Source organism: Ptychodera flava, chromosome 9, assembly GCF_041260155.1.
Source record: "Ptychodera flava strain L36383 chromosome 9, AS_Pfla_20210202, whole genome shotgun sequence".
NCBI classification, from domain to species: Eukaryota; Metazoa; Hemichordata; class Enteropneusta; family Ptychoderidae; genus Ptychodera; species Ptychodera flava.
In genome coordinates this window covers 6,074,479-6,086,645 of record NC_091936.1, presented here as the reverse complement: position 1 = coordinate 6,086,645, position 12,167 = coordinate 6,074,479, and the positions used below count along the sequence as shown (strand labels likewise).

The window sequence follows — 12,167 nt, the reverse complement described above, 5'->3', positions numbered from 1 at the left end:
CAGATGGCTTGCTGCTGTCAGCCTATTCATTCAATGACAAGACGACAAGTAAACAGGCTGTGCTGACTGGAATAATATTTGCAATTGTCAAAGTATAAAAGCAGTACTCTGAAATTCTTCAAACATTCAGGAAAAACACAATTATCGCATCCTAACAAATACAACAACGCAATGTACACTGCATAGCAAATACAGAAAACCTTGCAACATTGATTCAAGACCGCATCATACTGGACTACTGTACATGTGTGAGTATATTGCGACATTATTCTAAAATACTGGGCTGTTTTACAGTAAAGTATTTTACAGTAAAGTTTTGCAGTAAAGAGTTGATAAGGAAACTATTGTTGATATATGGTACAAAAATACTTAAATTATCGTCAAAGATTACAGTGACTGGGCCTTTAATTCATATGAATTGCAATATGAACAAACTCATCTGGCTGTGGTGATATATCAGGCAAAACTATTGAAAACCTGAAAATGATGCACACTAGAGGGCGCTATTACTGATTCCCCTTGGGTCTTATGTGCCCAAGTTGAAAATTAACTCCTGCACTTCACCTTGATATAAAGCTAGTACATTTAAATGCTTCAACAGAGCTGTTGCATCATTTCTTCACTTAGAAGATTCCTGTGTTTTTATCCATACCAAGTATGAACTGCTTGCACACTGCTGGACAAAGGATCATCCTCCATCAAAACTTTTGTACACAATGTAGCATTTGATGAATTCTTTCAAACCATGCACATGTACTGTGCACACATTTCATCTTTTTGCTCTGACTGACACATGCAGCTTTAAGAGTTTCTTTAAATGTTGTTTGGTATTCACTAACAATACATGCAGCATGTCACTTAGAGCACTTTCCATGTCCAAAACCCCATTCCCCTTCGTGTTCCCTACATAATAATTGTTTGGGTCAATTTAGGAATTTCTGTAAGTTAGCCCTACTCATGTGCATGTAATATTTTGAACTTTCTTGCATCAGCCCTACACCAATGCATGTAATATTTTGAACTTTCTTGCATCAGCCCTACACCAGTGCATGTAATGTCTTGCATCAGCCCTACACCTTTGCAAGTTCTTGTTCTATTGCCAATAGTATGTTGAAACACCATTACAATATTCAGCTTGTCAACTCAGTGGCTATAGGAGTAAAATGCACTGTTATTTACATTTGAATTCAAGTCTGGACATTAACAATGCAGTTTATACATGTACAGGCTGAGTTGATAAGCTGTATACTGTGTATCTCAACATGCTAGGGGGGAGTAGTATATATTATAGCCCAAACATGGGACTATGTGCCCGAGGGTAGGTGACCATTTGCCCGACGTAAGGAGGGCAAATGGTCTCCTGCCCCGAGGGTACATAGTCCCTTGTTTGGGCTATAATATTTTTATTACATGCCTCTCTTACTCAGTTTGCACCAAAAATATTTACGTTTATTGGCAAATCATAGTGAAATGCTTTATTTTCATTTTAGACGAAAAACGGTTAAAAATAGAACGATTTTCATCATCGAATGGCGCATTGATATATTTAAACTACTGTTATGCGGTTTATCAATATTTTTATGCGAAATTTTCCATAAACCGGATTTTCTGTGCAAAACATGCAATTTCAAGACTTTATGTCGAAAAGTTTTCAAATTGAAAATAGTTCCGGTTCACTTTCAGTCCAGTGATGACTATGCGGCCCGCGACGTCATCGGCGAGTTACCATTGAATCCTATGGAGCGCGCGACGTTCGATATACGAGGCATGTAATAAAATGAAAAACTGTAATTGACAAGTTACAGTGGAATCTCATTGACGATACCTGTCATGAGATATTGTCAAAATTGAAAGCTTACAAGATCAAGCAGCATTGACAGATGTCCCAGCACCAGCTCTCCTGGTTTCTCAGGCTCTGTTACTGAAAAGTTATAAACATCTCCTGCTTTGTCTGCCACAAGTATGCTGTCTTCTTTATTTGTAAACACCAGGGCTGTACATCTCTTGGCAACACTCCTGTAGCACAGAAAAACAACATCATGTATATGTAGAAGTATGAGAAATTTGACAAATGTGTGCCTTTAGCAATAGCTGTCTGGTCATAGAGACGCAGGATAGGAAGACACATGTATATCTTCTGTTTTAAACCTTTCACCACCATGGTTTGTCCCAAATCCATTGTTTTCTATGGCAAAGTTGGACCTGTATACAGGGAACTGGGGTGAAAGGGTAAAGTAGAATGCATCTCGAGAACAGACAATCGGACTCTCAAATTTTTACAATTCTTTTCTGATCTACCAGTTGGGGGGGCTAATTTTGAAGCCCTTGCAGGAAGAAAAACTTTCACTGTCTTAGTTTTTCGAAAATCGAAAATTGTATTTTTCCCATCACAGGGATAGCAGCCATTTTGAATTTCAAATATCAGTAAATCTTGGGTAATTTGTTTCCCTAGGATTGAAATTTGCATGATGACCCCTGATTTTCATTCTTGATTTGAAAGAGAAAGGTTGGAAGATTCTTTGTGGAAAATTTAAACAAAAATTTTAAGTCTTTCACTTTCGAGGCACATACTATCTTAAAGGGCCAAATTCAGCCATTTTTCATGAATTTTGTTTGATAGGAGATACTACTTATATTGTTTGATATGTTGAGAGATACTGAATGAATGGATGACCATGCATATATTCGACCATGATTAGACACAATACATGAAACCATCGTGAAAATGAATGACCATTAATTCATTTTTGCGATGGTTTCATTTGTCTAAAACCGGGGTCGAACATATGTATAGTCATCCATTTATTCAGTATCTTTCAACATGTCAAACAATATAAGAAATATCTTGCATCAAACAAAATTCATGAAAAATGGCTGACTTTGTCCCTTTAAGATGAGAAGGAAGTTTGATTTAGCTACAACTTGACATGCCTTATTAAAACTGAATGCAGTGAAGTCACAACATTCCTAAAATTCACCTTTCACATTGAAAAAGACGCTGCTGTTTAAAATCAGGTTTTACGGATAACAACCAGCGCACATTTAAGTAATGCTTTCTTACCCCAAGAAAGCTTATTCAGTTTAAGACAAGCATGGGATGAACTGCACTTTAAATATGGTGATGTGATCAGCATGGCAATAAAATTTACTTGACTCGTCCGAGTATAAGCCCCCGGTTCGGCAACACTAAACAGCGGTAAAACTAGGGGAGGGGCTTATACTCGAGCAACCCCATGTTATCTGGCATGGACGCTTAATTTATGCTAATTTTATGCACGATTTTTTTTCAACACCACTCGATCTTTCTATCGCTTTCAAAATCGACTTACACATCCAAAGAAATTGATTGTACAGTCTCTGAATACAGAAGTGACATTTTGGTGAAATTTCAGCGTCAAAAAACCCCCCAAACTTGAAACAAAGACGTCATGTGTATGCTGCTGATCAACAGTAATGTGAACAGCTTCAACAGGCATGCATTGCCCACACGGAAAGGCAACTCAATATTCCAATATCAAACTGTCTACATCTTGTGAAAACAACAACATAGCAGTGAAAATTGTTATAGTCACCAGGGAAAGTCTTCACAAATGAAAGGATAATTGCTTCAAACAAAAGAAACTGCATGTTTCAAGCATGAAAACATCGTGGCCGTGAATGAAAATAAACAATGGCGGACGTGAGTGAGACTATTCTATTTAGGCGACGGGGGTGAGTAGGGTCAAAGAATCAAGATAATGCTGGAAAAACGTGTCATTTTCCTTACGATATTGTCAAGGGAACTCCAGTTTCCCATTGTTTTAACATCTTTTAATGGTTTCTTTATCATCTAAAATAAATTTTACCAAGTTAAATGACCAAATATACTCTCCTAACCTTTCTGTATTGGAGTTACACTAGGCATGGATGTCTATTTTTTACATCCATGCACTAGGGTAGGGGCTTATACACGGATGTAATGCATTTTCTAAAATCCTCTAAAATCAGTAGGGGGGCTTATACACGAGCAGGGGCTTATACTCGGACGAGTACGGTATTTGACAAAGTCTGGTGTAAATCAGTATTCCATACTAAATGAGGACTGCATTATAAATGTCAAAATAGATAAATTTTGATAATTCAATTTGTCTATAGTCCATAGTGCCTGTAGAGCGTTATACACATTTTTATTTTCTGGATAGTCCTTTTCATGCACCGTTTCTATAGAAACAATGATATCCTCCCTTGCCTCTAAAATTTTGAAACTGCACAATTATTTTACTTTTGGACACACACACACACACATACATACACACATACATACACAGACACACGGACACAAGTACTCCATTGAATAACACAAGTTAGAAATCCAAAATCTTTTGTACCTTTCACTATGAAGATTCCAGTCTGTCTGTGTGTTCCATATCTTGAGTTGTTTGCAATCATTGCACAAGGCAAAGTACTGTCCACTTCTTGAAAAGCCATATGCTAAGATACGACCACTACCATTGTCATCACTACAGGTTGAAAATGTAAGCACAGAAAATAATTGTCATTTTTTAAATGAAGAAAAGAGTGTGTTATTAGAGGAAAGTGTTACTAATATGCCACTCGTCACGCTGAACAATGTACATGAATGTATACGTTGACAGCATTTGTCTTTACTGAACTCCAGAAATATTGCCGGTAAAACAATACTTTTCATAAAATCAGGCATAGAGGAGGATATCACTACTAACACAGAGTTTAAAGTACCGTAACCTAAATATGTACATGTACTAAATCTAGAACAACTTGAAATTCACACTGCAAAACCTGTGAGTGAACCTCCCAAAATGAATCTTACTTTACAGTTTTCTTTGAAATACATATACATGTAAGGATCAACTTTTGTCCAACAAGATTTAAAACTTCATACATCAGAAAAATAAAACCTTTCCTTTTCATACCTGTTTACTAAATTGATCAAGTTTATACACAGGTAGTTCTGTTCACTAAATGAAAGCTAATTATTTTAAAATATGGTGTACTCAGATGGAAAATGGGATTAGACATTGGGATAGGCCAATTTTAGGCCCTAGTGTAAAACTTCATAGATTCAATATATTGAAGTACACATACATGCTCCATGCACCATGCACATGGAAGTTGATTGTCATTAGAAACAGTTTTACATTCTAATTCTCTGATGTATACATACAGTATGTTGCTGATTCATTTCAAAAGACAGATATTTGATGATTCCTCATTTTTATTTAAGCATTTTATTGAAATAACAGTGTGGCAGTTTGTCTGTTGTCATGAAATACCAAACATTTGAAAAATTCATTCATACTGTCAATTGATGCATAGGCCCTGGAGCTCCAGGGTATATAATTGATAGTAGCATTGCTCTCATGCCAGTGTCATAAAGCTATAGTGTACAGGAAATTTTCTTACAGTCTGCAAACTTTTTCATTCCATAAGGCAAAGAATATGACAAAAAGCTTAACAAAAAATCAGAGTTTGGAAATATTTTTATCTAGTTTCAATCGACATGATTATATTTCAATTATAAAGTTCAAGGCCATACTGTATGTGAAAGAAAAAGGTGTGATAGTATGACGATGTTGAAACAAACTTTGATAAGTAATAATGTAGATGCAAAACTTGTCAAGTACTATTGGCATGCTCAATGCCATGTTGAACATTTCTTACCTGGAGTCCTTGTTAGGTTTTTTGTCTTCTGTACTATTATCTGATGAAGAATTGACTGAACAATGAAATACTGGTTCTTTTCTTCTGTGAATGAAATTAAAACATAAACCAACATAATATTTACCATTTCTATCTAATGTAATTAGATTTACTCTTCAACAGTTGAACTACAATTGCAAATAGTCTACCAAACAGATAAGAGTAGAATTTCCAGTCATGTCAATATTTGTTGTACATATTAAGAACAATATCCCACACAAGAGTTCTGTAGGGGCCAATAATAATAATAATAATAATAATAATTTATTGCCATATGCATTGAAATACAATGGAAATTGATTTTTCACGTGCGCATCAGTGAAAGAATTAAAAATATCATAAACTGGAATAAAAATACTAAAAATAAATAGACGTTAAAATACAAAGGCTGAAAATACGAAATGTGAAACAAATATATTACATTTCATTTAAAATTCAAACTGATGATGGATAAAGACTCTTGCGAAAGCATTCAGATTTTGTTCTGATGTATGGATAGCGCCACTCAGAAGGTAAAAGTTCAAAATATTTATGGGCTGGATGATTTTCGTCATTAATGATAGATGTGGTTTTCCGAATGGTCCTGGATCGATAAATTGATGGCAATGAAGGTAAATCTGAACCAATGATCGATCTTCTCTGCAGTGCTAACGACATTTACTGGTGAATGCAACTCTGCAGTGGTGATATTTCCAAACCACATTGTTATAGCATATGTTAAAATACTCTCAATTGCAGTGCGGTAAAAGTTGATCAAAATGACACGACTCATGCCAAATTTCTTCAGGCGTCTCAAAAAATACAGGCGTTGCTGAGTTTTCTTAATTAAAGACTCTGTATTTGTCTGCCAAGACAAGGTATTAGAGGGTTGAATTCCAAGATATTTAAAAACTGACACAATTTCAACCTCGCTGTCTTGAATAACGATAGGAATAGTTGGCTGACTGACCTTCCTAAAATCGATAGTGAGTTCTTTTGTTTTACTAACATTGAGTTCAAGATCATTTGTATCACATCATTCCACTAAGTTAACGATTTCTTTTCTGTAATTTGACTCATCATTATTACTAATCAACCCAACTGCCGACCAATCATCTGCAAATTTTACCATTACATTTCCCTCAAACATATTTGTACAGTCGTATGTGTATTTAGTGAATACAATAATGGACTTAAGACACAACCCTGAGGAGCGCCCCTGTTCAAAACAATGGAAGAGGAAAAATGGTCACAAATCTTGACCACTTGGGGTCTTTGGTGCAAAAAACTTAAAATTCACTTGCATAATGAAGAATCTATTTCTAGATCAGACAGCTTTGCAACTTATTAATTAAAGACATGTCCACTTCATTCAAAAATATCTCGTCACACTCCAAAACTACATTGACTCAACATTCTTTCACTTCACATGCCACTTCATCCAAAACCAGTTCTTCTCAAGATTGTCTGACACAAATTCATCCTCCCAAAATCATATTCCTTGATGCCAATTTTAAATCATTCAAATGTTGCTGTAGCCCTCTCATTGGCTTAAGTGTAGCCAAGGAAGTACTGAACATATTTTTTAAATTCCAGAGTGATGCCCTTCAATCACGTCTCAAAGAAATCTTTCTGACCTGGATGAGGATTCCTTGTATAAGTAATAACATTTCAGATGAAATTATTGTATACCTACATGTATGCCTTCACATGCATGTAAATGTAAATGTACATTGCATTGTGTATACCACTGGCTCCACCCTACAACATCAAAACAGCATTATTGCTATTGCTTGTCAGAGAAGTCTACCATGGTCTCTGGACTGATTTTCAAAAAAGTTACATGAAATCATCATGATTTTTAGCAGATCACCAACAGACTTTCAGTTAGTTACATCTATCTGCAAAGTTTTGGTGAAGTTAGGTTTGGAATGAAATAGTTTGGGACCAAGTGCTGAAATGGTTTGAGAATTTTGGTATAAGACTGCTCTGAGATGAAGCAGTGGGGGACAAAGTTGCAGTGAACATAGTGGTTTTCATACTAAGTGAAGAACCATTTGATTTTTTTTGGGGGGGGTATGGAGGAAATGGGTATGGGAGCAAATTTTTTTTCCTGTCACAGTGACAGCAATTTTTTTTTTCTACTGTTAGAGCTGCATCAATTTTTTTTTTCAAATGGAGTAGCAATGCAAATTTTTTTTCTTTGTCATCAAGTTTGTGATGCGTTGTATATAAGGGAGCCGTCATTATTTACGGCCTGAAACTCAGAAATTTCGAGTGACACCCCCCCCCCTCTGTCAACCATGATGAATTTGAGTAACTCCCCTCTCTAACTCTGAAATTTTGACTGATCCCCCCCCCACTTAGAAAAGTTAAATACAAATACATGTATTTGTAAAATTTACAAAATACAGCAATTTAACAGTAGACCTTTGAAATCCTGATGTACTCTGCTAGACTATCATCAGTTATCTCATGATGGTTCAAAAAAGGTGAACCCATCAAAATGAAATTGCAAGTCACAATAAAATAAAGATATAAAAGCTCACGCAGTATCTAACCATATAGTATATTGTTTAATTCGGATGGATATTATGACAAGGTTTTCACTAGGATATCTGACGGGCAGAATTTGAAAGTACAGGGGGAGAACACGTGAGAGGCTTAGGGGGAAAGTGTCACAGGGGCTTTCCCCTATCTTGCATGGAAAGTTTAAGATATTGATGTGTGCAATGGTGCAGTCTGGTGCGATCTGAGAGGTGTTTTTTAATTTTTTTTTTTACAAAGTGAAACTGTTAGAACAACCCCAAGGGGGAGAGCACGAGAGGGGGTTTCCCCTCTCGTATTGGAAATTTTGGGAAATTGATGTGTTTAATGGTGCAATCTGAGAGGAGTTTCAGGTTTATTTGCATTTGGTAAAACTGTTTGAAAATTACATTGAACACTGCAATATTTTTTTACATTTTATGCATGATCAGTGTTTGTGTCACAATATTCAACAACCAAACAATGACAATACAATTTGTGAAAAACAGTTCTAATAAATATACATGAACGGAAAATTTGTGACCTTCTTGAGTCATTTCTCCAGCTGCCAGCTTCTAATGAAAAGCATGAATATGGTATGTTAACTGTCAAAGTGGTCATTGAACTGAGGTAAATGAAAACATGTTTCTGTGATAATAAAGGATGAATTCACAACAGTTCAGTTTTGTCCTAGATCCTGTGAAAATTTTGAGAAATTGATGTGCGCCACGGTGTAGTGTAGTGCAATCCGATAGGTATTTTAAATTTGTCTTTTACCAGTAACACTGTTAGAAGAGCCAAGGGGGGGAGAGCATGAGAGGGGGTGCCCCCCTCTCGCATTTAAATTTTGAGAAATGGATGTGTGCAATGGTGCAATCTGAGATGTGTTTCAATTTATTTCGCCCAAAAAAATTGAGTAACCCGTCCCCCTTCTTCCTCTCCACATTTTGAGTAACGCCCCCTGAAGTTTTCAATTTTTTTAGTGACCCTCTCCCTTGTATTTCATTATATTCGTTGTTCCTCAATTTTCATTGTCAACTTGTACATCTTCCTAATATATTTATATTGAGAGAATACTATATTGATTTTAACACTAGTTTATTGACTCCTGTCTTGTGTTTTAAATTTTCACAATTTACAGAAGTCAAAAAGTCCCCTTTAGATAGTGCCTATGCCATTGAGATATTGCAACAGAAATCCTGAAATATGATTTCTTGGGTCAGGAAAGGGAAGGAAAACATTGAGTGCACTGAGGTGTTTGTATCATAAGTGCTGGGAAAAAAACATAAGAATTGCTTGTGGTAAAAACATTTGCGCCGCCTATGGCGGCGCGCCGGCAAAGAATACATGAGAATAGGGTTTCCAAATTTTGCTAATTTCTGGTGCATTGTGACAATTTTTTTTTCACTTCTGTCTGTTATGACAATTTTTTTTTTCTCAGGCCATGGCAGGATCAATTTTTTTTTCTTCTATCTCACCTGGCGACAAATTTTTTTTTCTCAAAATCCTCCATACCCCCCCCCCCCCAGAAATCAAATGGTGTTCACACTAAGTGACTATGAACCGTCTACAAAAGGCATAAACACTGTACAGTACAAGTGATCACAAACTACACGAAGCATACAAAATGCATCACAGTCGTTCAACAAATGGCTGGATGAATAGACTGCAGTTTCACTGATATTCTATGTCAATGGGGTGTAAACAGTAACAATAAACACACCTGTAACATGGAGTAAGAAGCAAGGCTGCCTCTATGCCATTGCATATACTCACACCTATGTGCAGGCATAAAAGTAATGGGGCAAGTCAGCCTGCTGTTACCAGCAATGCCAGTGTTTAGAAGCATAGTCACTAACAGTTTGGGATGAGTTTTCTCTGGACAAAATGATTTAAAATAAGTGGCAAGTACTTGGGTATGCAATGAATATGAACCATTCAGTATCAATTCAGGGCTCGAAATTAGTGGTAGTCCCGCTTCCAGAGACTACCAACTTTTCCTTGGGGCTACCAAAGTCCACGAAATGGTAGCCCACACAGACTACCAAAGTCTGGAACATGAAATTCAGTCAGTACTTTGCGTGCCAGGTCCCGTTTTTCACTTTTGGACAAGCTAAATGCAGTCAATCCCAGCTTGACAGTAAGGCCAGACTATGATTTTGTTTTGCAAATTGCAAAGACAACCTTGCGATGGAACTTTGCAACAAAGTTTCAATATCTCAACCGACGTACTTGGATGACAGGCACAGAAAATGATGGCCAATGAAAATGTATTCTCATTGCATTTTCATCAAAATGTATCAATCACAAACTCCTCCCTACTACAGAAAGCCTATGGTCTGTTTTAGCCCTGCTGAGAAGGTGGTTATTACCATGATGACTATCAAAATTGGCATGCAACTCTGAGAATGAAATGGGTTGTCAATACAATGATTGGTCATCAAACTTTTTAGTGTCACTGTCGCCAATTATACCAGTTTCCTTCAGGTAAAAAAGGTGTGCAAGTAGTCAAATCAAATGACTAACAAATTCACTTCATGGGTAGAATTTTGAAAAATAGCTTTATTTCTCTTGTTAAAGATACAAATTCCTTAAAGCCCGGAGTGGACTTAATCCAAAAAAATTAGCAACATATTTCAAAGGAGAACAAAAGACAGAAACACGTCATAATCTTCTTAACACGATAGTTAATCCCGATCCCAGGCCTTTTTGTGCCGGGGTTTAATTAGAACATGCATGGGCATTTTCACTGGGCTACTAGCTTCAGAAAATGGTAGTCCAAGTGGACTACCAGGGAAAAAAGTTAACTTCGAGCCCTGCAATGCAAGGTACACATATGTGCTACAGGTGTTGTCAAGTACAGTCAATCATCAGTCATCATAGCTGGCGCTTGACTTGTACTACCAGGGAGATAGTTCCTCCCTACTAGTACCTCTGTGCTGGTAGTGTGTGGGAGGCTTCTTGTTTCAACCTCAGTAACCCCTTTAGTCATCTCAACTTCCATCTTGGTCACTTCCACCCTGGTCGCTTCCACCCCCATTCCTTTCCTTCAATGTTAATACGTAGACAAACTAGTATCATTATCATGTAAGCATGACGCTAATTTTGTTCGATGCCAAGTGTATTTTGGGATTTATTGGAAGCGTGTAATGCCGGTGATCTGCGACCTACCCTATCTGCTATCTACTCTTCCACTCATGAAAAATTAATTAGATTTATGCAAATATTGCTACCTATGCATGACAGCGAGTTCTATTCAGACTACACTGCCTATTTCAAAATGGAGTCTGGTAAACACGAAAATGGAATGGGAGAAAGGTGGTTGTTAAGATCATGTAATCACAGAGAGGTTATGCTTATGGATGTGATGAACTTCTTGTCCATGTTTAGTAACCTTTTCAATGTTGTGAAGGAGAAGAATTTTATTATTTTACTCGGTATGTTACACTGCACCGCGTATCATTATGACTTGATCATTGATGTCCTCGTATGTGTGTCGTAGGCAGGTCAAGCCTCGTATGTGTGTCGTAGGCAGGTCAAGCCGTAGAGAGGTAATATTCGTCTAATTACCTCCATACATGGCCAAGCTGAACTGACAGGTATGTTTTTCCAAGTCTTCTGAATGTGAAAATGTTGAGTCTAGACAACATCACAACATGACAAGCCAAAATCGTCAATGTGTGGCACAATTATATTGATCATGGAGCTAGTGTATTGATGTGTAGTGTCGATTGGATTGATCAACAGGTGGAATACAGAATGTGTGAATGTGATGAAACTGTTCGACTTGTGAACGCTGATGGTCTTCATTAGAGTACTGTCAGTCGCTCATGTCAAAAAGTGTTCTTGTTTTTGAAGTACCGCTGCTCATTATTATTTTCCTGTACAGAGTGAAGACTTTCAAATGCACGGAACTTGTCAAAGTATGACTGGTGAAAAGTGGT

The 12,167-nt window shown here is 36.9% G+C and overlaps 1 protein-coding gene across 2 annotated transcripts in view; it reads right to left on the bottom strand.

Moving 5' to 3' along the window:
* The window catches only part of LOC139139848 (tRNA (guanine-N(7)-)-methyltransferase non-catalytic subunit wdr4-like), a 36,421-nt gene that overhangs the window by 4,109 nt on the left and 20,145 nt on the right, over window positions 1-12,167 (bottom strand). For both annotated transcript variants that reach the window (XM_070708787.1, XM_070708788.1), the window contains exons 2-4: window positions 5,680-5,763; window positions 4,368-4,499; window positions 1,860-2,016 (exon numbers count right to left, since the gene is read on the bottom strand). In XM_070708787.1, the coding sequence (XP_070564888.1) occupies window positions 1,860-2,016; window positions 4,368-4,499; window positions 5,680-5,763 (373 nt within the window). The remainder of the gene's footprint in view (window positions 1-1,859; window positions 2,017-4,367; window positions 4,500-5,679; window positions 5,764-12,167) is intronic.